Source organism: Lutjanus erythropterus, chromosome 6 (assembly GCF_056507025.1).
Source record: "Lutjanus erythropterus isolate fLutEry1 chromosome 6, fLutEry1.hap2, whole genome shotgun sequence".
NCBI classification, from domain to species: Eukaryota; Metazoa; Chordata; class Actinopteri; order Lutjaniformes; family Lutjanidae; genus Lutjanus; species Lutjanus erythropterus.
In genome coordinates, this window is record NC_139322.1 from 7,127,279 (window position 1) to 7,154,432 (window position 27,154).

General features: G+C 39.1%; 1 protein-coding gene across 1 annotated transcript; it reads left to right on the forward strand.

Annotated features, from left to right (window-relative positions):
* Positions 1 to 1,345: 1,345 nt before the first annotated feature.
* Positions 1,346 to 26,457, forward strand: kcng1 (potassium voltage-gated channel, subfamily G, member 1). Its single transcript, XM_084719931.1, has 4 exons — positions 1,346 to 1,492; positions 2,704 to 2,885; positions 17,395 to 18,231; positions 24,623 to 26,457. Exons 3-4 carry the CDS (start codon positions 17,449 to 17,451, stop codon positions 25,397 to 25,399), a joined length of 1,560 nt encoding a protein of 519 aa, XP_084576057.1. The 5' UTR covers positions 1,346 to 1,492; positions 2,704 to 2,885; positions 17,395 to 17,448; the 3' UTR covers positions 25,400 to 26,457.
* Positions 26,458 to 27,154: the final 697 nt, after the last annotated feature.

Here is a 27,154-nt window from a genome sequence, read left to right on the forward strand (position 1 = left end):
TGGCAAATTTAGCTACACAGACCAACCACTAATTTTAGCTACACAGACCAACCGCTATTGTTACCTACACAAACCAATTGGCAACTGTAGCTACACAGACCAACTGCTAACTTAAGCAACACAGACCTACTACTACTACTAAAAACTGTTTGGGGACTGTAGGCGGTGATGCTGGTGAGCTGGATGGTGTGTGTGAGTAAGATTATGGCAGTTTGAGTGTGAAGTAGGTTACTTAACAAAGTATATTTAAATGTGCATAATACCAGTTATTAATCTAAACATGTATTCACACATAACAAAGTCAAGTCAGCTTTATTTGTATAGCACATTTCAAATGACAGGCGTGAAGTCAAAATCTGAAGGGGAATATCTGGAAACAACTATCAAACAATGAATGAACATAAAGCTTTATATTAGCACAAGGAAATTTCACCATATTTGGTATTGAGATAGTCCAAAAGTAACAGACTTGATTACAAGTTACATTACTTTAATATTGTATTACTTGTGTCACTGACTACAGTTTTGAACAGGTAATTAATTATTACATTGGAATATATTTTTAAAGTCACCCTCCCTGTATATAGAATTTGTTTTTATATTGCCTTCTCTTTTAAATTTCCTCTGCCTCAATCAGTATATTTGGTAACTGAATTTCACTCTCTGTTCTTGTGGTGGTGCACTGTGATAAAAAATAAATCAAATCATATCACATACAGGCAAGACATCACTTCAGTGGCCACTGGGAGCAAACGGTTATTAAAGGCACATAAGAAAAAAAATAACGGCAGCATTTGCTCTGCTGGTGATAAACACTCTCTTTATATGAGCCATGCCTTCCTCCTTCCTTATCATCATACCTCATGAAAGCGTTTCCCACCACTTGTCTAAAATTGGACACCCTGGTGAGTCTCAGCCAGCCTACAGTGGCCCTCCCCTCTTTCTCCCTCCTCCCCTCCTTCCCTCTGAGCCGGGTAACCCACCGGGCAAATATAAACCTTTGTGTGTGAATCTACAATCAAAAGACAGTGATTATTCTCATCTAAAGGTTGTGGTGGTGTTGGTGATGGTGGAGGGGATGGGGGGGGGGGGGGGGGGGGGGGTACACAGCTCTCTCTAGATGGTGGTTGCCATGGATTTCTCTCAAAAGCTTTTGGTATAATGGCACACCCTCTTCTGATGTCAGTGCTCGAGGAAAAGGGGGGAGGAAGGAGTTGAGGGAGGGAGGGAGGGAGGGAGGAGAGATGAGGGCAAAGGGAAAGGGAAGGAGGGGATAAGGGAAGGAGGGGAGGGAGGGGAGAGGAGGGGAGGCAGCCTGTTGCTCATGATCATCGAATAACCTCCTCGTACTCCACAAGCCCGGCGCCTGTGCATGGATGGAGCAGCAGCAGAGTTAAACGAGCAGCAGCAGAAGCTGAAGACACATTTCATATTTTTCCTTCATGTGCACTGAGCAAACTAACAGCTGCTGAGGAACTGATTCAGGAGCACAGTGAGTATTTTCACTTTTATTTTTTACATAATTCATGCACATAATTTGTTGTACGGTGAGACACTTTCTTAGTTGTAAGTCACACTTTGAGAGTTTGACACATGCAGCTTTTGTTTTCGCAGCGAGAAGTTGGAAAATGACAGGGTTGACTCACAGATTTGCAGCTTATTTGCCAGGTTTGACAAAGAGGAGCATTGTTTCAATCGTGCATTTACTCAGCAAGTGTTATTGTAGCTCTTAAAAGAGGAATCAGCAGATTTGTCCAAGCTGTTCTTGAATGCACCGGAGAGACATCCGGATGTGAAATACCAATGTTTTGGATTTGCAAGGCGTCCCGAGAACAGCAAAAATAATGAGGAGATACAAGCAGAGGGCTGCAAATACTCTGCAGATACAGACACCACCACACACTGGTGGTGTCATAAGTGATGACTGAGAGGGATTGTGTTTACATGAGTCTATGCATTGTTTTAAACAAAATGTTGCACATTATACCTTTAACCTTTTGTTCCCTTGAGTCCATTTTCTAAAACCAACTTGAAAGAAGCAGTCACTTCTTATTATTTAATGCCATAATACAGTTTTATTTTGATTAAAAGTGCTATTATTTTATTTTGCATCTTTTGACACATCCACAATTTCTCTTTAACAGATGACAGTGATTTGCATAATGCACGTACACCATGATAACAGGGTTGCAGCTACGTTACAGCATGCTGTGATCTGTCAACGTTAACAGTCAGGACGTTTCCTCTGCCATGCTCTGCAGACAGGGATACGTGTACTGTATGTTTGCAGAGGTATTTGAAATTGCAGCCACTTTTTAAAACCTAATTTTAAAATGAAAATCGCTGTTGGAGAAACTTTTGAGTCCCGAGAGCCACTTCAAGTCCTCAAACAGTGAATCACGGCTTTGTTTCAGCGAAGCCACGAGAGGTAATTTTCAGCACAGCACATGGTCTCGCTTTGAGGATGATGTTAGATTATGCCCCATAATGTGATTATGAGTCCTCAACACGAATGCCTCTCTCAGACTTTGGGATCAGTGATATATCATACCTAATAGATCATCTGCTCTCCCTGCTCCAGGTAATTGGGACTATAATGAGATGAACTAATGACTTTTTTCCTGTTCTAACAGCTAATAGTAGCTCTCTGATTCTCCCCCACAAAGAAGGGTCCGCAAACTAATTATAATTTGCTATTCCCAGGTGTCTTTATGTGCGAGGTATGTGAGATACATATCCTAAAGTGTCATCAGAGCAGGTCGGAGGGGTCGCGGTCCCATCAGCAGCAGCAGCACTATTTCCCAGAGCAGCAGTGGGTACACAAAGAGATCTTCAGTCAGCGCTCAGATTCAACACAAGTCGAGTGATGGATGTGCTTTGAAAGTGTAAGTAGGATAAAGTCATTTTCTCTCTTTCCGCAATCACAGATTTTTGAAGGCTGTGAATTCAGTCCATGTTTTAATGAGATTGGAGCTCTTGTCTCCTTGAATCCCTGTCTAAACTGAGCTAAGGTTTTTTTTTTTTTTTTTTTTAAAAATACACAAAATTCTAATTGTCACTTGCACCTTGTTCATTTAATATGACCTGTTAAATCCAGTGACAGTTAAGCTTTAATTTTCTGCACTCGGCAACAAACATCTTAAAGGAGAAATCTGTAATATATTTACTCTAATAAATCATGAAATGACCATGATATGCCATCAGAGGTTAAGGCAGTGATTCCCAAACTAAACAAACATGGATGACCAGGAGTGAAAAACACAGGGAAGCGAAGTTGAATGAATGCAGGGCTACAACTAACAGTTATTTTCAGAATCGTTTAATTGAGCTGTTTGGTCAGAAAATGGTGAAAAATATTCAGTATGGTTTCCCAAAGCCCAAGCTGACGTCCTTAAATGTCATGTTTTGTAGACAACCCAAAGATACTCAGTTTACTGTCATAGAGAACTAATTTTTTTTTTTACATTTTTAAAGCTGAAATCGGAGAATTTGACTTTTTTCATTAAAAATGACTCAAAACAATTAACTGATTATCAAAATATTTGGTGATTTAATAATCAGTTACTTGCAAGGGGAAACAAACAAACAGGAGTTTGCAGATGTGATCATGCAACTTTATTACAATAAAATTCAGCTTAAATCCTTTTTTACTTGTTGTATCCACAGTTATTATTAATGACTGATAATAAGTGGGGTTTGCAGGGTTTTTTCTTAAAAAATCTAAAATCCAAACATTTGAATTTTAGGCTTTAGAATGTCTTAAATATGATTTTGACAGGTCTTACAATTAATGATGTTAATGCTGCTGTTTACTTTTAAACAGTACTTTATTTTTACTTTTAGGAGGAGGAAAATTGTAGGTTATTGATCAATGAAAATGAAAACACTAATGCAAACTGTGCATGTACTCTTTTTTGCCAGTGTGGATGTGAAATAGGTCTTAAATTGCACTCAAAATGGTCTTAAAAAGCCTGAAACTTGATCAAACCTGCAGAAACCCTGGGTTTGGAGGCATGGACTTTTTTCAGCTTCTGAAAGGGGTGTGCCAGAAAAGTTTGAAAACCTCTGGATTAAGGCAACAAGTCAAAATAACTTCTGCTGCTGCTTCTCTGACAACAAAGTTACAGCCACAGCATCCCTTTCTGTTCCAGTCTGTAACTTGTTCAATTGTTTGCCTGTTTCACGTTAATTAGAGTTCAAATTGATGCAGACTGTTTGCCTGATGAGTGAGCGTCTGTTTATGAGTTGTAAGAAATCGTTAATAATCTTTTAGAGGGAGTCGATGTTTATAACAATTAAATTGAGCAATACTTTAGTGGAGTCTGGCAGTCACTGAGCTTCAAGAGTGTGCATTTTCAGAGCAGTGGGGTTTTGTTTTCAGTATAACAGGCTTAGCTTTACATTGTAACATCATCGCTGCTTGTTATTGTCAGTGTACGATGTTGCACTCGTCTTGCATTCCTGCAGTGTACCTGCAGCCTGCCTGAGCTTCCTCAAGTCTGCAGAGGAGGGGACGGGGGGGAAACAACTAACCTTTAGATTGTACATTAAAAGGGATTTCAACCGACACCAACTTGCTATTTAGACTGCGGTACTCATTTTTGGATGCGAAATTGTTGAAAATTGCTGCTTTGAGTACTGTCCATCACGCGATACATCTTACTGCTTCATTTCTTCATGTAAGCTCACTTCACATCCATCAACCAGGCCAGAGAATGAGTGGCTGTTTGTCTGGTCCATTTATTCCATCTCATCAACTAAAGTAATTCCTCACTCACAGTGTAACAGTGTTAAGAGAGTCTTTTTTTCCTTCGCCTATCTTTGATCAATCTTTGCTTGTACCTTCTGTCACCTCCCCCCCACAGGGACCTGCACTGGCAGAGTCCGGGCGCAGAGATCCTTTGAAACACTCTGTCTTTCGTGACAGACAGTCAGGTCTTCACTGGCACGAGGTCGTGCCTGCCTGCACACATGCCTGGCCTCAGTGCCAATTTTATCCATTGCCTGTGAAAAAGAAATTGTTTACATAGCCTAGAGAGATTAGGCGGTCAGACAACTGCAGCCTCGCAGGAAAGGGGCAGCAAAAGATGAAAAGTGAGTATTAGTTAATGCACACAGACAATGCAGAGAGCTTAATGTTATGCAATATTTATATAATCAAGTTAGTTGAAGCACTGACAAACGGTGAGCATGCAATCATCCACTCAATGTCTGGGATGATACAAAGGAAAAGAAAAACATATTTTTTACAGTGAGGTGTAAAGTTGAGGTGATGGTAAGGTGATGGTTTTGGGGCTCACTAAATATTGTAGCAGCTAGCGAAGGCTAAGAAGATGAGGAGTACTGAGGCATAATGTGGAGCGGTGATGCAGAAATGTGGGGATTTGGTCGGTCGGCTCAGACCCTGTCTGGGGGATAGAGTGTTTTCTGAGGACAGACAGACAGACTGGGGACAGGCTGGGAAATAAACTGCAGACAGAAAGTGACAGAGGTGTGATGCTTCTCATTTGCTCTTTGTTAGGGACACATGGAAAAAAATGCTTGAATGGCATTTCAAAAGGTTACAGTCTTTTTTAACATTTAAAGGCAGAATATGCAGGATTTGTCAGGTGAAGATGGTTGATTGTTGAGTCTCATTCTCAGGTCATCAATTTGTGACACTTTAGATTTGGTAAAGCATCCCGAGCACTGCAAAAATAATAAGAAAATTCAGACAGAGAACTGGGTCTCAGCAGATTCAGCCACCACCACGCACCCAGTGGATCATGAACAGGGCCGTTTCTAGCTTTTTTGGGGCCCTATGCAAAATGTTTTCCAGGGTGGGGGAGGTGTCAGAATACAATGATAAATAGGAAACAATGGAGCTCACCTACATGACAAAAATTACAAGATTTACAGAATCTGAATTATGACATCTGACAAATAAATGAAACTAATTTGTTAATGCTTAATGCATTACTATGGGAAGGCACCTCTTTCACATGCAAAATTAAATTAAGAGCAACAGACAATACTGGATTCAGATAATAACATTCATGCTATTTCAACTCACGTTGTTGTCATGACATGTAATTTATGATTGAAACAACTTGTTTTCCTTCACCCTCTCCTCTCCAAACTGCAGCCCTGCTCTTTAAATCCATCAGCTGTTTATAACGGACAGTTGTCTGTCGATGTAAAGCTACACTGAAAAAAGAGAATTGTTGGACCAGCTTTAAAAAAATTATGTCAATTGGTAACACAAATGAAATGAGTTTTTTCAAATCAAGTTTATGAGTTATATGAATACAATTGCTTTAAGTCTGATGTACTTAATAATCGGATTGTTTTCAAATCAACAGTTTGCAAGAATGCAACCTGAATACCTTAAAAGCTTCCAGTTTTTCAACTCAATTATTTGCTTTACCCAAAAGTAAAATACTGCTCATAATACCTCATAATGCTGCTCTTGAAGGACAAGGAAGTCTCCTTCTTTTGCTCTGTAGAAATGTCCAACTACAGGTATCCTGCAGGGAGACACACTTACTCCCGTTCTCTTTATTATAGTTGTCGACTGTGTCCTCAGGCAATCATTAGATACCAATCGCTGAAAAGGTCTCACAGTGGGCAGAAGATCTGGTCATCAAAGCCAGAGGTGGCTGACCCACCCTAGATTACACAGAAGACGTCACACTGACAGCTGAACTCATATCCTCGGCTCAAGAGCTTCTAAGATCCCTCGAAGAGTCAGCAGCCATAGTGGGCCTAAGGCCTAATGCCATGAAGACAGAACGCCTGATTCTGAAGGAAAAGCCGGATCATCCACCCATTCGCTCCATGGACGGCACCGACATCGAGGATATTGACAACTTCAAATGCTTCAGGTCATATGTGGTCAGCAAAAGAAAAAGAAAAGACAAGGAAAGGGCAGGCTTGGAGTGCTTGTAATAAGTTACATCAAATATGGCGGTCAGACATCTCAAGAGCCACCAAGATCAACTTTTTCAAAGCCTCATGTTGATGGAAGAGACACAAGACTCGTGATCTGTGTCCAGAACCTCTCATGGAGGAACTCGTCTCAGCTGTTGTTTACTGAAATAAGAACAGCAAGTTACAAGAACGGGATGCAGTTTCAAGTTGTTAGAAATCCACAAAAATACACTGTCATCACTAATGCAGAACGCTGAATGGGACTCATTCAAAACATTGCATTACTGCAGCTACTACTTAAAAACACTTTTTACAGTGTTAGCCCCTTATCCTGAAAACAAAAGCCTCCTGTTTTCCAAAAACACACACTGAGGATTTGGAGTTAATTGACTTGTTCAGTGACTTCTTGCCTTACTGCCTGACAGACTCCATTAACATACTGCCAGAGGTCGTTAGTAATACATTACATTTACTCCATTGCATTTACTGAAGTAACTTTTTATATCTTTAGAGACAGAAAGTTGTTATCTGTTCCACTAAATTTCATTCAACATACCTGGTATCTCTCTTCTAAGTAATGTGTGAAAAGATCAAACATAGCACTCAAGAATGTTTGGAAAAGAGAATATTTCAAAACTACTAAATTAGTAATAAAGAATTTATTACCATTTCTTTGTGGTATTTTGTAAAGATTTAATTTATTTATTAAGGGATATTGTTTGACAGTGTTTGAATTTACATATCGCTATTTTATATTTTTGTCTATTTGATTACAGTCATGTCCTGATTATTAAAACAAGAAATCAGAAGTTACTCAGCAGTTAGTCAGTACTTGAGCAGTTTTTTCACTAAATACTTCATTACTCTTTATTACTCAAATAATTCTTTAACTGATTGCTTTTTGCTTTAACTTTAGTCATATTATTATAAAGCAGCAATACTCTTACTTGAGTACAATTTTCGGCAAACAATCTGCATTAATTTTTACTCTAATAAATGTGAAACAAACAAAACAGACGATCCGGACTGGAAAAAAAGTTTCAAAGAAGAAGATGCTGACTGTCGCGTTGTTGACAGGTGAGCAGTACTTCAACTTTGCATGTTTATTTAATCTCTGATCATATATCATGGTCATTTCATGATTTAGAATACTAAACATATTACATATATATTTAGTAAGACATATGTAGTATGGTAAATATATTACCATTAAAATATAATCATGATGTGTTGGTTAGATGCATTAGTTCTGCTGCTCTTTTAAAAGCATGTGCGGGTTGCAGCTGCAATCAAATGGTAAACAGAACACAAAATACACCATTAGTGCAAACACAGCTCATTATTGCAGTGTATTATCTGCACAGCGTACTTCCCTGTGCCTCAGCAACAGAGAGCTGCACATTGTGGTGGACCACAGACAGAGTTAGGGAGACCGTTTTTGTCCCGGAGCTATTTCTTCTTCCAGGGTTTTCAGTATGCATTAATGCCGCCCACCCACGACAAAAAAGAAACATTTTTGTTTACAACTATTCCTGCAGGAATCACTGTAAGGGGGGAAGGTCTTCTGGGGGTAGAACTGCTCCTGGCATGCCTGACTGTTTCAGTGTTTAACCAGACTTCACACAGAGGGGGAGAGATAGAGAGAAAGTTGGATCTTTGCAGCTCTTGTGGTTTCAAGTCCATTTCTGGAAATACCAGCCTCTTATAGTCCATTAGAGAGCAGTGAGCTGTTAATGGAAGAGGAAGAGAACTGGTTGTTGGGGAGAACAAACGGACATCGTGTGGTCTGGATGGTCATTTAGCCTTGAGAGAAAGAGTACAGGATGAAATCCATTTTCATCTGACAACGAACATTCTGAAATATCTTGATAAAGAGCCTTATTTTACTTTTTTTTATCATTATTTTTTGGGACATTAGGTGATACGGGAAACCAAGGCTTCAGTGTGTTTATTTCCTGTTATCCAGAAATAAATCAGGAAATGTATTGTGAAGGAAATAAACAATTTTCAATTGTTTTCAAATTATGTTTTTGATCTATTTAAGATACAAATATGCCACGTTTTAGTTTTTCTTTTTCAAACATTTTTTTGTTGTCCCACTGTAACAAATACGGTTGATAGTACGGGACAGGAGGTTTTGGGTAATCTGGGACAGTCATGTAGGTGCTTCAAAGGGAGAAAAATGCCTTTACGTCTTACTGTAGTTGCATGCATAGTTATTCAGCGTATCAGGCAAAATATCAACCTGCCTGACTATTAACATCAAGCTTGATAAGATTTTGCGAATAAATTATTAAGCTTCTAAAACTAAATCAAAATGTGGCAAAAAAAAGATGTAATAAACATCAGGTGAACATGGCCTGGTGCTCCTTTTACTGGGAGGAGAACTTGGCACATTTCACTGCTCAGTTCAGGAGCTGAAACTGCATCACATCCGCTTCAGGATGTATCTCAGAACGGCGCCGAGCGTCGTCAACAACACGCAGTTTGATTGGACTGAAGAAGAAGTGTTCATGTCTGAAGCAAAACTTCAAAAAAAACAGGCCTAGTATGAAAAGTCCTTAATGCTGGTGGACAAGGTTCAGTACACACACAGTATGTTGAGAGTCATTAGACAGCTGGAGCATGAAAATAAAGGAATAACAAGTGAAAAACAAAAATAAACACATAGAAAAAATATAGAATTATTATATATATTATTATATATATTTTTCATAATGGTTTTCAAAAATTGGTGATACTGACTGAGTGTCTGAGTGTCCCAGATTACAAAGTGATCTGTTCCAAATTAACAAATTCAAGCAGAATTTTTGTGTCACATTTTTTTACTGGGTTTGTTATCTACAGTCTTTCTTCTGGTCTTGGTTGCAAACATCTTAATGGTTCCAGAAAGGTTGATCTAATGTGTTTAGATAGATAGTTGCAGGAGTCAAAATTGCAAAAAGAAATGTCCCAGATTAACCAAATTACCATCTATATGTATGTCAGAAACAACAAATGTAGTCGTTAGGCTGTGTGCAAGAAGATAAGACGGCACTCTGCACTCTGAACGGCTACCACCGGAGGGTTAACAGCTGTTCAATGTTTCTCTTTGTGAACGTCTGAGGTTGAGATTTTCATCAGAAACACTGATCACTCATTTAATTACCATGTGTTTGTATTTCACAGACTGAGTCAAGTTGAATTGCAAATCCGCGATTCGGAGACAGATTGGAAAAAAATCTGTCCAATTCTGATTCTTTGTAAATTACACAGCAGTTCTACAAATATCCAGCCATGAATAGCGATCATTAATAAATGAGCTATTTGTGTGTCTTTATGGCATGCACCCTCTGCACGTGTTCATTTGAAATAGCAGATTTTTATCAGTCAAAATCATGCATATTGAAGAGTGACTGCTGCACACATTTCTCAGCAGAGCGATAAAATAAATATTACATCAAGCCTTCTTCAGCTTCTAAAGGGGTTAGGAATTCTTTGATAATTTGCTCCGCTTTGACCTTGCAGTACTCGTTATCATTATTATGCTCATTAAAATCATCTCAATCAATATTAGTGGTAGTGAAGCCCTCCAAAGACTCTTGAGGAGGGCACTGTGGGAAACGCACGCACAATGCAGTCAGGCAGCAGAGACTCACAACCCTGTGACTCACCAGGCAATCTGGAGAACATGCCCTGTGGCTTAGCTGCGATAACGCTGGCACAGAGAGAGGCCAGACCTCAGCCGATCTGGTGGGGAGAACAGCCTTCGCTGTCTCTGCAGCGTTTCATCTCTCCTTCCGAGATAGACTTCCTCCCCCCCAGAGGAGGCATCTGAGGCACAACATAGAAAAAAAAAAAACCCAACAAGAGTTTAAAAAAAATGCTCCTGTGACTTTGGAGAGGCAAAAGCACAATCGGTTTTAAAAGCAAAGCGAGAAATCAAACAGCCTCAAGGGGTTAAGTGTGATTTAATCTAGTAGGAGAGTGGCGTAGGCCTGTGCACATCCACACTGGTGATGCATTGTAGGCGTATCGATAACCTCCGCCGCATGGAGGCAGAATGTGAGAATTTACGGATGCGTAGCAGCAAAAAGGAGGGATCTGACACTGTTTTGAGAGATGATTTTCATTCTTGTGTTTTGGTTTTGTCGGATGGCACTTGTCTTGATTTAACAGACGATAACTGCACTCAAAATATGGAAAATGTGAAGATGTGAATGTGCAGATTTAAGGCTTCATTAGAGATGTTTCACTGGTCTACATGAATGATTATTTTGTCTGCAGAGATGTACACATATAGATCAAAAAGTATCTTGTCACAAATTACAAATACTTGCTCGCTGAATGTATTTGAAGAAAATACAAAATACTGGTATGTATTTAATTAACTGATCTGTACTGGTCATATTCACACATGCTCTGTACAATGGTCACGTCTTGCGTACTGTGCAGACAATAACGTCACAGCCACAACAGCCCTGGTCACAGCCACACACTCAGGCACATGCTTACATGAAGCAGTGATAGATTCAAAGACCAGGATTAAGAGAAGACAGTCGGTCTACAAGGAGACAGAGCAGCTCTCCAGGCCAGCAGCAGACTGCTGTTCACAGACCGACAGTCAAAATCTCACCTCCTCCTGTTCTGGCTAAAGAATAAACAACCTGTGTTGATGCGTCTCCCGAAACATTTTCTCATTCAGACTCGTGTAACTTCTGCTTCTGCTTTCTTCACTTCACCGTCTGTCTCCGGTTTGTTTACACCTGCTTCCCCAAGATCACGAGAAATCATGTTTCCTTCAAGATCTCGTAAGATCATGCTCCCTTCTGGTACATATCATGGTATAACAATACAATACGGCCCGGCTGTAACCTGGAGCACTTTTGGAGAAAATTATTTAATAGTCAGTGTTTTATTATGAACATCCAATTTGATGTTACATTAGAGAAAAGTTACAAAAATGACCAGTGACCAGTTTTCAAACATAACTGAAAAAATAACCGAATAAAATGTGTAATCCAACTCTCCTAAAGTCTCGACAATGCCGTTTGCACACCGTCACGCCATGGCTTCAAGATAAGGATCTACAATGTAGAATCAGGTTAAAAACTTGGTGTAAATAAATATTTTTTTTGGTCAACTTGGCATGCTGGAGCTTTTGAGCCTTTATGTTTCTTTACGTTTGAAAAGTGGTCACCATTAACTTCCGTTGTTTGATAGATTCTCCAACACTGTTTTCCTATGAAACTCCAGCAGCGTTCTGTGGACTAAAAAACTAAACCTGACCCTGAATCTACATGAGTGTGAGTAGATAATGACTGAATTTTCATTTTTGGGTGAACTCTCCCTTTAACCATGTGTTTAATATGATAAGACTTATGTCATGTGACTTATATCACATACTTGAGGTCCGGTATGTCTGACGCTGGTTCTCTCCAGCGGACTCATACATCATTTTGGTAGTCATTGGCAATCTACCTATTGTGTTGTGGTTTCTAGCCACTCGGTACATTTTCCAGTTCTGCCTGCTGTGTCATTCAAGAAATTCGTCTTAGCTGCAACATCTGGTCATATTTTGATTCGGGGAGATTTCCACCGAACACCAAAGCAGCTTCTTCCCTCAAGCTGCAGGTCACGAGGAAGACAAATGAGATTGCTGGGCTCGACAGGACATGTCACATGATTCACTTACAATTAGCCAAAGACTGTGATTAGGCTAATTGCTGTACAGTTTTTTCTACAGTTTAAACTTGCGTCTTATTTGAGAATAAAATTGCATATTTAATAACCTATTTTAAACACACAAATACCAGCTATTTAAGCATTATTCTTATTCTATGTGAGTTACGAATTACATCTTATTTTTTCTGCTCAGCAAAATACAAATTACAAAATACTTTTAAATGCATTAAATTGAAAATATTGTCTCTTTCTCTCCTGACATGTTTCACATGTGAACTGTTTAATATTTCTCCTAAATGAAACACCATGTAGTAGTGGTGTGGGTTAAGCATGCAGAGTGTCGGAGAGACGAGCTCTGGGTGGGTTTGCTCTAATTTCATGGGTGGAAGATGGTGCTGACTGTAATCAGCGGCTCACACAGGCTGACAGTGCAGGTGCCTAATAACTGTTCAGTGACACATTCACGTCCCCGTTTTAGAAGCCGAGGCCTCATTCCTGACCCAGAAATTGGTGGTGCAGCAAATCCTGGCAGTGACATTTTAATTCCTGACTGGCTAACCTGCCTCCCCCTAAATTACTGTAATTGATTAAATTAGTTTGGACACAGGCCACGAGGTTCTCGCTGCACTGGTGATATTCAGTAAACATTTTCTCTTTCCTTCTCTCTCCTGCTTTTAGATCATGTTCTTTCTCATTCTCTTTGGTCTTGGAAAAATCTTGGAAATAAGGGTTCTTGCTGAAGAAGGTTCTGAGGTTCTGCCCAGAACCATTTGATTCTTTAAGACAGGGTTTGTCAAGGTTTCTTTGTAAAACTAGGGGTTCCATTAAGAACCCTTTTCATCAAAGGAGCCCCTTTTTAAATGAAATATTTTTTCAAGGATTTTTGAAAGTTAAAATCATTGGAATATAAAAAGGATCTCTGTAGAACCCCTTGATGTGTTCTACAAAAAAACCCCTTGGAATATAGAATGGTCCCCTCTATGGGTTCTGGATAAAACCCTTGGAAAAAAATAAAAAAAAGGTTCTCTGTAGAACCCCTTTGGTGGGTTCTAGGGGGAAAAAAACCATCAGAATATGAAAAGGTTCTCAGTACAACCCTGTCGTGGGTTCTAGATCAATTCTGGAAGGTAAAAAGGCTCTCAGTAGAACCCCCTTGGTGGGTTCTTCATAAAATCGTTGGAATTTAAAAAGGTTCTTGGCTGAACCCCCTCTAAGGGTTCTAGATAAAATACTTGTAAAAGAAAAAAGGTTCTCTGTAGAACCCCCTTGGTGAGCTCTAGAAAAAAAAACCTTGAAACATAAAAAGGTTCTCAGTAGAAACCCCTTGGTGGGTTCTCGATAAAACTGTTGGATATAAAAAGGTTCTCTGTAGAACCCCCCTCGATATATTCTAGATAAAACCCTTTGAGTGTAAAAGGGTTCTCTGTGGAACCCCCTCTGGTGGTGTCAGTTTGTTCTCACTAGAACCCATCTAACAGTGTGATTGCGAGCCAGAACACAGAAGTCAATCTGAGTGAGTTATTAGCGTGTTTGAAATCCACCTCCTCTAATGGTTGAGACAGATTTTAGAAAACACACACAGACAGATTCGTTTTAGAGTTTAAATATATCTTCTTCTTCAGAAGCTGCACAAAGCAGTTACATCAGTGAATTATCTAACAGCAGCCAGAAACAACATCAGGCCATTATTCATAATTCCCAGGCTGCTGTGGGTAACAGATGTTCATACACACTGCGGGGAGTGAAGTTGTTATCCCTCGATGCCTCATGTATCTAGATCACTGATCATGTTTAATGATGCATAAATGACATATTCATACTGCAGAGATTATGGCACACGAGTGTCGCTCCTGCAACATAATTTGTGGATAAATGTTGTCGATAAAGACGATTAATTTTTGAGTTGGCGCTGTCATGGGAGTGACATGTTGGACAGATGATCTCTTATTTCAATTACAAGATGCACGTTTTTTTTTTTTTTTATTATTGCCTTGTCTTTTACTTAAAGTCTGAAAATATTTACAAAACAACTCATATTAACTTTGTCTCCCTGCTGTTGAAACTTCTAGAGCCAGTGTTTGGTTAACACAACACAACAATTCTAAATCATGTGGTTAATGTAAACATACTTCTGAAAATTATATTCAACCTCCACCATATCCCCCGTATCTCTAATTTGCAATTATCCTGTGCAATTACTGTGCAATCACTCTGTGCAATATCTTTTCATACTGTGAAACCGTGCTGTGATGTGAATTTTTTTCCCAGCATTTATGTTGTGCAACCAAATCTCCAGCCCATATCCATAATTAGCATCAAGACATTACAGTGGTAATGAGCTTCTCAGCAAACCATACAGCACATTTCCCCAAATCTCAAAATATTCCTTTTTTACGAAGCCAAGTTCAGCTAGTTTGACTTTGGCATATTGTGTGCAAAATTGCAACTAAAAGTTGGAATCAAGCTGTAGTTTAATTAATCCCCATAAAAAACTGTAGGCAACAAACTACAAACAAACAAACTTCAGACCAGCTAACTGTACTGTACCTGCCCAACGAGCAGAGCAAGTTGAAGACCCAGATATTTTTGTCAGTGGAACAAACTAGACCTGAAGGTTCAGGGAGTTTTACTGCACACTTTGTAGGTGCACATTTGTTTTCAGTGGCACCAGTGGGATGCACATGTTGCTCTGTGTCTACTGGATGTGTAAGTGGGCTGAAGGTCACTAAAATAAACACAAATAACCAACTACATCTTGTGCTAACACAAATAACTTACCGGAGCTGTTCGTGTGCATTTGTTACGGAGGTTTTGGGTGTTTTTACTCAGCTACAGGCATTTTTGAAATTTCCAAAATTAGTAAAAAATAAACTTCTGTGAATTTGAATTTCAAGCATCAGATTTTATAATGTAAATATAAATAGGTACCTCAAATATAGTCGTTAAGATTGTAATCTGTAACATATAAAAATGTAATGTTGTAGGAGCAAAAATTCATTTAATACCTTATATATATATGTAAAATTTTAAGATCGTTAAATGCATTTTCAGTTAAGCTTTGTGCATCATTGTAAATACTGAAACAATAAAATTTATTATTAAATAATAAATAATATAAAATAAAATTTGATGATCAATTTTTCTACTCAATGGAAAATTTTGTCAGCAATCTCAGAAGTCAAGGAAAGAAAAAATGTTGCTTTTTATGACAGATATTGCAATTTGCTGTAATGATATCATGCGTTGTTAAGGACACAATTTTAATGGGAAGCGTAACCTTTAACAGTGAGCTACTGTTTGCATTAGCTGGATTAAATACCTGACTGATTTGCACAATTATTCTTCCCATTAGTCACCTCGACACAAAAACGCGGAAAATTATGCTCCAGGTTGAAAAATACTGAAGTTACCATTTGTTTGACTTGAAGTTGTCTCAACCGCAACACAGCGTCTTTACCACAACACTTAAAACTTGCAATAAGGACATTTTTGCTAATTTTGCAGATAAATGGCAGCTAGCAATGTCTGCTATGTTAGCTTTGGCTCCTAACATCTAATATTCATTAAGTTATTTTTAAAATGTTAAAAATACTCAATTAACAAGCTCTTTAGTGAGGACACTCAATAAATACTCCGGAGGAAAAGATGATATTTAACTTTTTTTTTTTTTTTTTCCTTGGTGTCCCTGCATGTCAGCCATGTGCTCACTTGTTGGTAAATGTTTCCAAAGGAAGTAGATTTGTTTGAATTTCAAAACAAAAGTTAGATAAAGTTGATAGATAAAGTTTTGACTTTATCATACAATGTAATAAATTTGTGTAATAGTGTGTGTGATAAACCAGACACCAGCACACTCTGCACTCTGTTAGTGACAGACAGAGCCCATCTATAACTTGGCTGATAAGGGCCAGGCAACAGCAATTTAGATTTTTTTATTTGATTGTCTTGTCAGCCATCATCTTTTACAGTGTTGCTCAGTCTCTGTCAGTGGTATGATGTTATGTTCATTCAGTGATTCTAAGTTATTTACAGTGAATCTCTTGATCATCCCTTTGACACACGCTGCCCCCAAAAGTCAAACAAGGTTTTTTTTTTTTTTTTGAAGATCTAAGAACATAAATGAAAAATATCAGAAATAGTCTTTGTGTTGGAATATTTCAGGCAGGTTTTCATTACATTTTTTCAGTGAGTGGGCTGTTCTGCAGGCAGAAATTGTTTGCATAGGGCTGTGCCTCCTCATGATGATGATGATGACTGGCCGTTAGAATTAAAATGCAAATGATCTAAGTGCCTCCTGCTGCAATAATGCTGCATCGTGGCATTAGTCATTTTTGGTTAACAGGATAAAGACCACTGTGTTTTTAGTTTTAATGTATGGTGGCATTAAGACTGTCGGCATTGCTCCAACTTATCTCCAAGAGTCTATATGAATGTTAGTAGGCTTACATTAAACTATTATTGGATGCTCTTCAATAAATTAAAAAGTTCTGCTGAATTGTTACAAACTAATGTGTTTTAAACAATAAGGCTAAGTTTAATGTTTTTTGTTTGTTTTGTTTTTTGCTTGTTTGTTTTGAACTTTTAAGCTATTTATTTATAATTTGTTTGGTCATTCATTCATTTAATTTCGGTAAGCATCTCCTTAGTGATTGAACTGTATTTAATTTAGGTTATTTATAATGATAATTTAGTCATTAAGGTTTAAATTGCAATTAATTATGCAACAGAACTAATTTTAAACCTAGTTTTGCTAAAGTCTGAATTGGTCTAATCTTAGATTAAATTAATCTTATTCTCTTATTCTCTGTTTTCCCTCTGCAGGTGACAGTGTGATGGTGGCAGACTGAGCACAGGGATGTGAGCAGACTAGTAAAGATGACCCTGCTGGCGGGTGATGGCTCCGACTACGACTACAGTGCCCTGAGCTGCGCCTCTGATAACTCCCTCAACGCACCTCCCCCTCAAGAGGAGGAGGCCCAAAAGGGAGCCTTCTACAAGAGGGCGCAGCAGGCCCCGGACCTCGGCGACATCCACGACGACACCTTGCTGTCCAGCGCCCGTAAACTGCACGCCATCATCAATGTGGGCGGCCTGCGGTACCAGCTGCCTTGGACCACCTTAGAGGACTTCCCCCTGTCTCGTCTGGGCCAGCTGCACCTCTGCAGCAGCTTTGACGAGATCATGCGTGTCTGTGACGACTACGACGTTACACACAACGAGTTCTTCTTCGACCGCAGCCCCTGTGCTTTCCGCACCATCCTGACCTTCCTGAGGGCGGGAAAGCTGCGGTCCCTCAGGGAGATGTGCGCCCTCTCCTTCAGGGAGGAGCTGCTCTACTGGGGGGTCCCCGAGGAGAACCTGGAATGGTGCTGTCGCCGGCGACTGCTGCAGCGGGTGGAGGAGTTTGAGGCTATGGAGAGGGCGGAGGAAGAGGAGGAGCTCCTGGAGGACCTGTTGGATTCAGAAAATGGCCACAGGGAGCGCGTGGCAGAGTCCAGACTCAACCGGTGCATGAGTAAGCTCAGAGACATGGTGGAGAGGCCTCACTCAGGCCTCCCAGGGAAGATCTTTGCCTGTTTGTCAGTGTTGTTTGTCACCATCACTGCCATCAACCTCTCCATCAGCACCATGCCTGCCATGAGGGAGGAGGAGGAGGCGGTGAGTACCAATGTTGGGAGTAACACATGTCACAATAACACGATACTGTAATGTTTTTTCTCAAATTAATAACACAATTGTAATTACTAAAATTTAAATGAGCTTGTTACTCATTAGTTTGTCTTACCTGAAAACAGTGGAGAACTGCAGAGGAGAGCAAACGCAGCAGACGAACACAACTATTCCCCGATTGATGATCGATCGATGAACATCACCAAACCCCATCATGGTGTTTGACAGTTTAGACATTTCTTTTCATCAGAGTTTAATGTAAACTGTTCATCATTTAATTATTTATCAGTTACTCTAGCAACACTTGGTTAACCTTCATCCAATATCCTTTGCATCTTCCTCTACCAAATTCTGTGGTTCAACCCATAAACAATAAAAGTGTATCTTACAGGTAGATGCAGGTCGTTGCTGCCCTCTGGTGGTCAGGAGGAATAATAACTTCTATTAGTGATAATGGGTACAAAGATAGATAAACAATTTACAGCTGTCACAAAATAATATAACTACACTAAAATAATATAGCTGTGTCTGCATTAAGAAGAAAATTAAAGCAGACATTTTGTCTGTTGTTAATTTTTCAACGTTAAGTCAACAAGTTTTAATTTTGGACTTTATTTTTACTAGCATTCATTAAGTTGATATAGCCTAATTACTTAAAGACCAATTAACAACACAGCAGCATTATGCTGAATACAAAAATGTTTTGCTTTCTTCACATAAAACCGCAGCAATTTGCTGTTTTTTTACCAAATTATTTTTTTCTTGTACACACAATTTAGTAGAAATGCATCAAAGGACTGTTTATTTTTACAGTGCAGGTACAGCGTATTTAGCAGACCCAGCAGGCTCAGACAGGTGTTCAAGATAATTTGCTCATCGCTCCTGTATATCTCTATGTGATCATAATCTGTGGGGAGTGATGAGGTCAGAACCTAGACGCCAAACTCTATGTTCTGCTGCTGAATTCAGTCCTCACCAACTTACACTTAAAATTTAATAAATTCACCAGGTGCAGTTTCACATATTGTCTTTGTGTTAATGCTGGAATAAAGTAGCACCAGCAGTAGCAGCTGCAGCTGTAAGTTCTATGTGTGAAATGAGGAAGCGTCTCCTCAAACTGAGAAATTGTAAAAGAAAATCAAATTTGTTTGTAATGCTCATCAGTGCATCTGTGTTGCTTCAACCTAACTTAAAGCTATAATAAGAGACATTTCTGCGTAAAAAAAATTTCCAGAAATGCTATATGTGTTTTATATTTTGTTGAGTCGTGTACCTACATTTTCACAAGAGTCACGAAAGTTCAAAAGCAGAGAGGTTTTGAATTTATTCAAGGTAATGGTGCATTTCCTTCTGGCAGTTACTAGTTGGTACAACTTCCGTGAAAACAGAGAAAACAGCAGATAAACCAGAGAGTGAGAAAGGAAGTCAGGGAATATGAGTCATGTCAGATAGATTTTCATCTAAAATAACAATTCCCATGATCCCATGCTACTTCATGTTGTCATAAAACTATGCCTTTTGTTATTATTTTAATGTGAGAGAGACCTCTAGCTTTGAACTTTGTATGTTTGACTCAATTGTGTTTTACAAAACTCACAAAAAGACTTTAAACTAATATTTACCTAAGTTCAGTTAACTTACATTTTTAAGTTGCATCAGCTCAGAATTATTTACTGTGCATGTTGAAGATTTTTTGTGGGTGGAAAAAAGTAAAAGGAAAGTAAAAGTAAAAATGAAGCCATGACCCAACACAACTTCATTTTCTGTTGGGAGTTTGTCTTCCATGCTTTTGACTGTCAGACAACATCAAGACGAACATTTAAACCCAACGCTGTGGTTACGTGTGAGTCCTCAGCTGATTTAATTTGAGCGGTATTCAAAAGCTAAACTGAGGTAAATTGACACGTTATTTTGAAAAGCAGTCATTAAAAAATCCTACTGATGGCATGTCTCATCTGTCAAACCTCCCTGTGGTGAGAAAAGGGAGACTGCTGAGAAAGTTGTTTTGCCAGATTATAAAAAAGAAAAAACATTTGAAGACGCCTCAGTCTGCTTTCATGAAATGCATTCATTATTATGTCTGACTTCAGTCACAACCATAATTAGCACACTGGCCTCTTTACTCAAATCAAAGGAAAGTGGAATATTTGAGCCACATGCAGAATTCTCTTGCAAAGCAAAGTGCAAACTGGTCTTTAACAAACCGACTCATTTTTCTGAAAAGGTTTTGATGAAATTTGTACTTTAGATGGAGGTGCAGTTTCTGTTTTAGAAACAATGTTTCAGTGGTTTTCAGATGTTCTACTTTCACTTGTTCTTGATAGGAAATGAAGTACAGGTACTGTATGTGTGGTACTGTAGGTGGGTGGAGGGTGAAACCAAAATCTCAACGGTTTTTATTTCAAAGTAACTTCTAACCACATTTCATGCTGCTGACTCAAGTTTCAGAACCAGCAGGCCATCTTTTACTGTGATTCTGTATGTTTCATTTAGTCATGGGGGGTTTTACATTAAGCAGTTAAATGTGGGATGAGTGAAAACTACCAGTCACAAAGTTCAACTGTTAAAGGGATAGTTGATGTGGGATTGTATGAGGTAGTTATTGATAGTCAGCATAATACCTACAGTAGATGGTGGTTAGTACAGAGAGTATTTGGCTTGTATACTGGTGGTTTTCTGCCAAAAAACAGCAACAAAAAGCATTTTTGGCACTTCAAAAAGGTCCACCAACAATATTGGTTTAATTTTACACTATACTTATGAATATTTTCACTGCTTTACTTTGTGGTCAGACAGCCTTTTCCAATGGAAAACCACCAGTAAACAAGTCAAATATTCTCTCCAAATCAACCAAACTCCACAGACAAAGTCAGTCATTTTACCTCAAAGAACACAGGAGCCCCGAGTCTACTGTTGTCACAATCTAGTTCTTTTTTTTTAGTTCGTTTGCATTATTGTGTGACTTCAGCATCATAAAGAATAGTTTGGATTTACTGAAGTTACACAATAATACAAACAAGCTAACAGATAGAGCCAGCGGTAGAACAGCAGCTCCTGTGTTCTGCAAGGTAAAATAACTAATTTCATCTATGGAGTTTGGTTGGCTTGAAGAGAATATCTGACTTGTTAAACAGTGGTTTTCCTTAAAAAAAAAAAACATCAAGAAAAGGCATTTTTGGCACTTTAAAAAGGCCCACCAAAAAAATTAATAATATCAATTTAATTTTACACAATTTTACCTCAAGAGGATCCATTCATTTGTTTGCATTATTGTGTGAATTCAGCATCTTAAAAGAATAGTTTGGATTTAGATTTAGATTGGATATTTAAACTGTTAGATAGAGCCAGCAGTAGAACAGTAACCTCCATGTTCTGCCAGGTAAAATGACAGATTTCGGCTCTGGCTTGTTTACCATGGTCTTCCCTTAAAAAACAAAAAAAGCTAGAAAAGGCATTTTTGGCAGTTAAAAAAGGTCCACCAATAAATAAATAATATCAATTTAATTTTACACAATATTTAGAATATTTTCTTTTCTTTACTTTGCAGTCAGACAACCTTTTCTGATGGAAAACTGCCAGTATACAAGCCAAATATTATCTCCAAACCAACCAACCTCCGCAGGCAAAATCAGTCATTTTACCTCAGAGAACAGGAGTTGCTGGTCTTCTGCTGCCTTGAGCTTTTAGTTTTATTCTGTGATTTCAGTGAATCTGAACTAAACTATAACTATAAGGTCACTATAAGGTCACACAACAGGACACAAACTAACAGATTAAGGCAGGAGTAGATCAGCAACTGGTCTGCAAGGTAAAATGACATATTTTGCAGAGTTTGGTTTGTTCGGAGAGAGTGATATCTGGCTTTTACAACAGCGGTTTTCTCATTTTCTCAAAGGGTCCACTGTATTTTAATAATATTTGAATATTTTCACTGCTTTACTTCAGCTTCTTCTGATGGAAAACCACCAGCATGCAAGCCACATATTCTCTCCAAACCAACCAAAGTCCATAGGTGAAATCAGTCCTTTTACCTCATTACCTCAGTCATTTGATGACGAAGTATAGCAGTGTAAATTTTCTAAATATAGCTTACAATTAAGCTGACCTTTATTTTTTTAGGTCTCCAAAATATCTTTTGTTGCTGACCACTTCCACAGCAGTCTGTGCTGGTACTGCTCTCTGCTTCACCAACTGACTGGCTTCAAAAAAATCCAACTTATCCCTTTAAACCAATCACAATTGGTGTTCTGGGAAATAAAGAGATATTGAAAACAATAAAGTAAAAGAAATACAATGACTGCACTTGATAAGATGTAGTTACAGTATTAAAATTGACCTTGTATTCACACTCCGGTATTCTCAGTATGTCTGAATTAAGTTGTTTAATTAAAAGTGCCAGTAATCACATTCTAACAGCCCCACTCGCAGCCAGATAACAAAGTGTCGCGTTAAAAGTGTGTGAGTGTTCCTGTCTCCGAGTGAGAGCAGGTTTGCTGAAGTTTTCAGGTGCTTGTATGGGTCTACTCAAAACCATTTCCTCCTCTGTGGGAGTGTGTTTCATAATATTTTTAACTGATCTGGACTGCATTCAAAGGCTCTGTGCCATGTACTATGCTCTGCCACGCATTGAATCAGCGTCATTACTGCATCTAAGAAAAATGCCCGCCTTTACAAACAAATGCATCATGAGGAAGTTTTGAGGTAACAGTTTTGGCACGCATCAAACATTAAATCTGAACTGGCATGGCTAAAACTTCTCCTGGCATCACATTTCTTTTCCGATGAATATTTTTCCGGAGCCACTTCACAGAAAGAGTGATTCATAAATGATTATTATTCAGGTTGTAAACACTTTATAAATCATTAATAAGCTGTTACAACACCGTTGCTTGCAATATAGTGAGCCTTCATTTATCTGTCCTGTTAAACCTGATGAAGCCTCATTGCTCACTTTGCTTACTTTTTCATCAGCAACATTTAGACCTGTCAGCTTCATCAGATATTTGTCAGAAAGTTGCAGAGCCGTAGCTACGACTAAGGGCACCAGTTTCTTGGTGTTTTTCCTGAATCTTCAGGGATTTTTTTATTAGACCTTTATTATATTTCTTAAAATGTTAAATTTAAATGATGATTTGCTTAAACTACTTTATTGCATCATAGTGTGTTGTGAAAGGTTGTTATCTCACTAGCAGAGCTGACAACTCCTTTACATTGCGAGCACTATTTTTTTTTTAATTGTTTTTTTAAATGTATCTAATTAATATTGCATTTTCATGTTGTGGTTGGGTCCAGGGGTCTTGATAATGGTCATATTGAGCTAAAACTTCTCCCTTTGCAGGCCTGTAGCTACCATTGAAGTCATGTCCTCAGTAATTTCCACTACATATATTAAAATTTTAATCTAAAATTTTAATCTAAAGTGACAGATTGCTAAAACTACTTAGTCATATCCTGGTGTGAACAAAGGACGAAATTCAGCTTTGGCTTTTAGTTTTTATGGGTTGTCTTATTATGGGTTGTGAGTATTAGAACACTTGTCAGGTAATTTCAGTCAAAACCTTAAAACTGCTGCAGTTCTGCTCCTCTGCTTAATTTGTTTGACAGTGAAGGGGATTTCAGTACAATAAGAAACTGAGCTTCAAAGGAGTAAATTCAAAATGATTAAATTTTGTGACTAGTCTTGTGTTGGATTCTAATTACCCGTGTTGGGACTCACATTATTTCCTAAGTTATTATTGTTAGTCTCAAATGCATTAAAAAGAATAAATTCACAATGCAATCTTAATTTTTTTTCTTGAACGGATATGCTCCCTAACCTCTCTGGTGCGAGTAGGACTCATGACCCCAGTATTTCTAAAATCCTGGACATAAGGTAAAACCAGGAGAAGACACTGGAGTTATGCTTCTCTGCTCAAGTTGCTGACAGTGAAATTGATTTCATTGCAAAACTGAGCTGAAAAAAAGTCATTTTGGCCATATTTGAGATTAATTTTGTGTTGGTTTTCATCTAAGTGATTATTGTTACTCTCAAAATGCAATAAAATGCTAAACCAGACAACATGCTAAAGGAGACACTAACTGAATAAACCAAAAACATCCTTCCACCAAGAGGGTCGAAGCCTCTACAAAGGCTAAGACAAAGAAAACAGTTTATAAATAATTTATAAGGGTAGTCCTTTTGTAAAGACCTATTCTAAAATGGTATCCTTTTTCCTGTCCTTGCTTTGTTTGTTATAGAAATAATTTGCATGTTGATGTGTTCAGTGTTGCAGCATCCCACAGTGCTTTGCTCCTGGATTTCACATTGAAATGCTTCCCTCTAGTGACCGCAGCCACCACTCACACATGCTGATCATTGCCATGTGTCTCTCTCTGCCAGGGCACGTGTTCCCAGATGTGCTACAACATCTTCATCGTGGAGACGGTGTGCGTGGCCTGGTTCTCCCTGGAGTTCACCCTGCGCTTCATTCAAGACCGCAGCAAGCTGACCTTCCTCAGACAGCCGCTGAACCTGATAGACGTGGTGGCCATCCTGCCGTACTACATCACCCTGGTGGTGGACAGCACCTCCAAAGGGGAGAAGCGGCTGGGCTCCGGCAGCAGCTACTTGGACAAAGTGGGCTTGGTGCTGCGTGTCCTCAGAGCCCTGCGCATCCTCTATGTGATGCGGCTGGCTCGCCATTCACTGGGCCTGCAGACTCTGGGCCTGACAGCTCGCCGCTGCACACGGGAGTTTGGACTGCTCCTCCTCTTCCTCTGTGTGGCCATCGCACTGTATTCACCCCTGCTGTACTTGATCGAGAATGAAATGGCAACCACGCAGGAGTTCACCAGCATCCCTGCCACCTACTGGTGGGCTGTCATCACCATGACGACAGTGGGATACGGGGACATGGTGCCGAGGAGCATCCCGGGCCAGGTCGTAGCTCTGAGCAGCATCCTGAGCGGGATCCTCCTCATGGCCTTCCCCGTCACCTCCATCTTCCACACCTTCTCGCGGTCGTACGTGGAGCTGAAGCAGGAGCAGCAGAGGCTGCTGCAGAGGAGGACTCACTTCCTGCTGCGGAGCCGCATGGCCGGCCTGGGCAGCAACCTCTCCTTAGAGAGTGATATGCTCTTCCCTATTGGGTCTGACGCCAGAGACATGGATGACTGAGACTGAGAGAAGAAGAGGGAGGTGACGAAGAAGAAGACTGATGGTGTGAAGAAATCTGTTCTCAACAAAAATATAAACCCAACACTTTTGTTTTTGCTCCCATTTTCCATGAGATATCTATGAAAAGATGTAAGACTTCTTCTATTTACGCAAAATGTTTATTTCTCTCACATTTTACTCACATTTTACCCACCGTGAGTGAGTGATAAATAGATAATCCAACCACCTGAAGGGTGTGGAGATGTTTTTTAACAACAGCATTATTGCACAGCTACGTTGGACTGGTCACAATAAAAGGTCACTCTAAAATGTGCAGTTTTTGGAAAAAAGTAATATATTCAGCACTGAATTATGGCCATTTAATATTTGGTAACAATATACTGTGTATTCTGGTACCCATACGTCCATACTATTCAGTCTGCCAGAAAAAGATTTAGTATGTGCCAGAACATAGTATGTCAAATATAGTATGCCAAAAAATACCATGATGTCCTACTGCATCCAGCTGCATTTTGCAGTATGCAAACAAGCATGCTTTTATGGCTGTTCTAACCCCCAATCCTTTGTGATGTGTATAAGAGGGTCAAAGCTAAAGGCACAACATTATGAGGAAGCAGTATGTCCTAATAGCATTGCATACTCCATGCAAGAGTATGCACTTTGTAGAAGTAGCAGCAGTGCATACCAAAAGTGAAAAGAAAAAGTATGCACTTTGGAATGCAGGGGCAATTTTCATCCCAGGAAGAGAAAGTCATGACCCACCCGACTCTGCTTCTGATTGGTTTACACTGACATTCTTACCCTAACCCTAACCAATCACTCCTCAAGCCTAAACCTACCCAACCAGCAAAGGTAACGAGTAATACTAATTAGAGTTGGAGTAGGGTGGGTCATGACTTTGCCCTCATGGGCAGCTTTTAGCCCTGACAAAACAGTGCTGCGTTGAATACCCTACACAAGCGCACTGCACTGCGATGCCTTTTAAATAGGGCATTGCACACTCACGTCACTGCTGACTGGGTAACCCCTGTGGCACACCCACCAAACGTATCTCAAAACCACGTCATTTTATCTGGAAACTGTAGCAAAACAGTGCACAGTGTTTTCAGACTGGGATTTGGACTCTGTAGTCCTGTGTGAAATAGCCATAGTTCAGTGCCTATTCACTTCTTTCAAGATCAAACTGCACATTTTAAAGTGGCCTTTTACTGTGACCTTTCCAAGGCACATTTGTGCTGTTTAATCAACATCTCTATATGCAACACCTAGATTATCTTAGCAAAAAAAGTTCTCACACAAATTTTAACAAATGTGTGAACAGATTTTGAGAGAAATCCATCTTTAGTGTGCATAGAAGAAGTCTTAGATCTTTTCCTTCAAGTCATGAAAAATGGGAGCAAAAACACAAGTGTTTATAATTTTGTTGGTCATAGATGGAAAAGACAGGGACGTCCCTAGATACAGAGGAGAGATGTGATTTTCTTTTTCTTCCCAGAATTGCAGCCTTGCTGTGTAGCACTGTACTTTTGGATAAACATGAAGAACACACACAGAGGAGAGGAGGACGAGAGGATTAGTACTCACACGAAATAAGTGTTTTCATTAAAAAGTTAATTATTGCTGGGTAAAACACATTTATACCTTCCTCACAGAATAACAAATATAAATCCAATTTCTAAAAAAACCCAAAACACTAAACCTTATAAAGTATTTGAGCATAACAATGATCTCTAGTATTGCAGTTTTGCCATATAT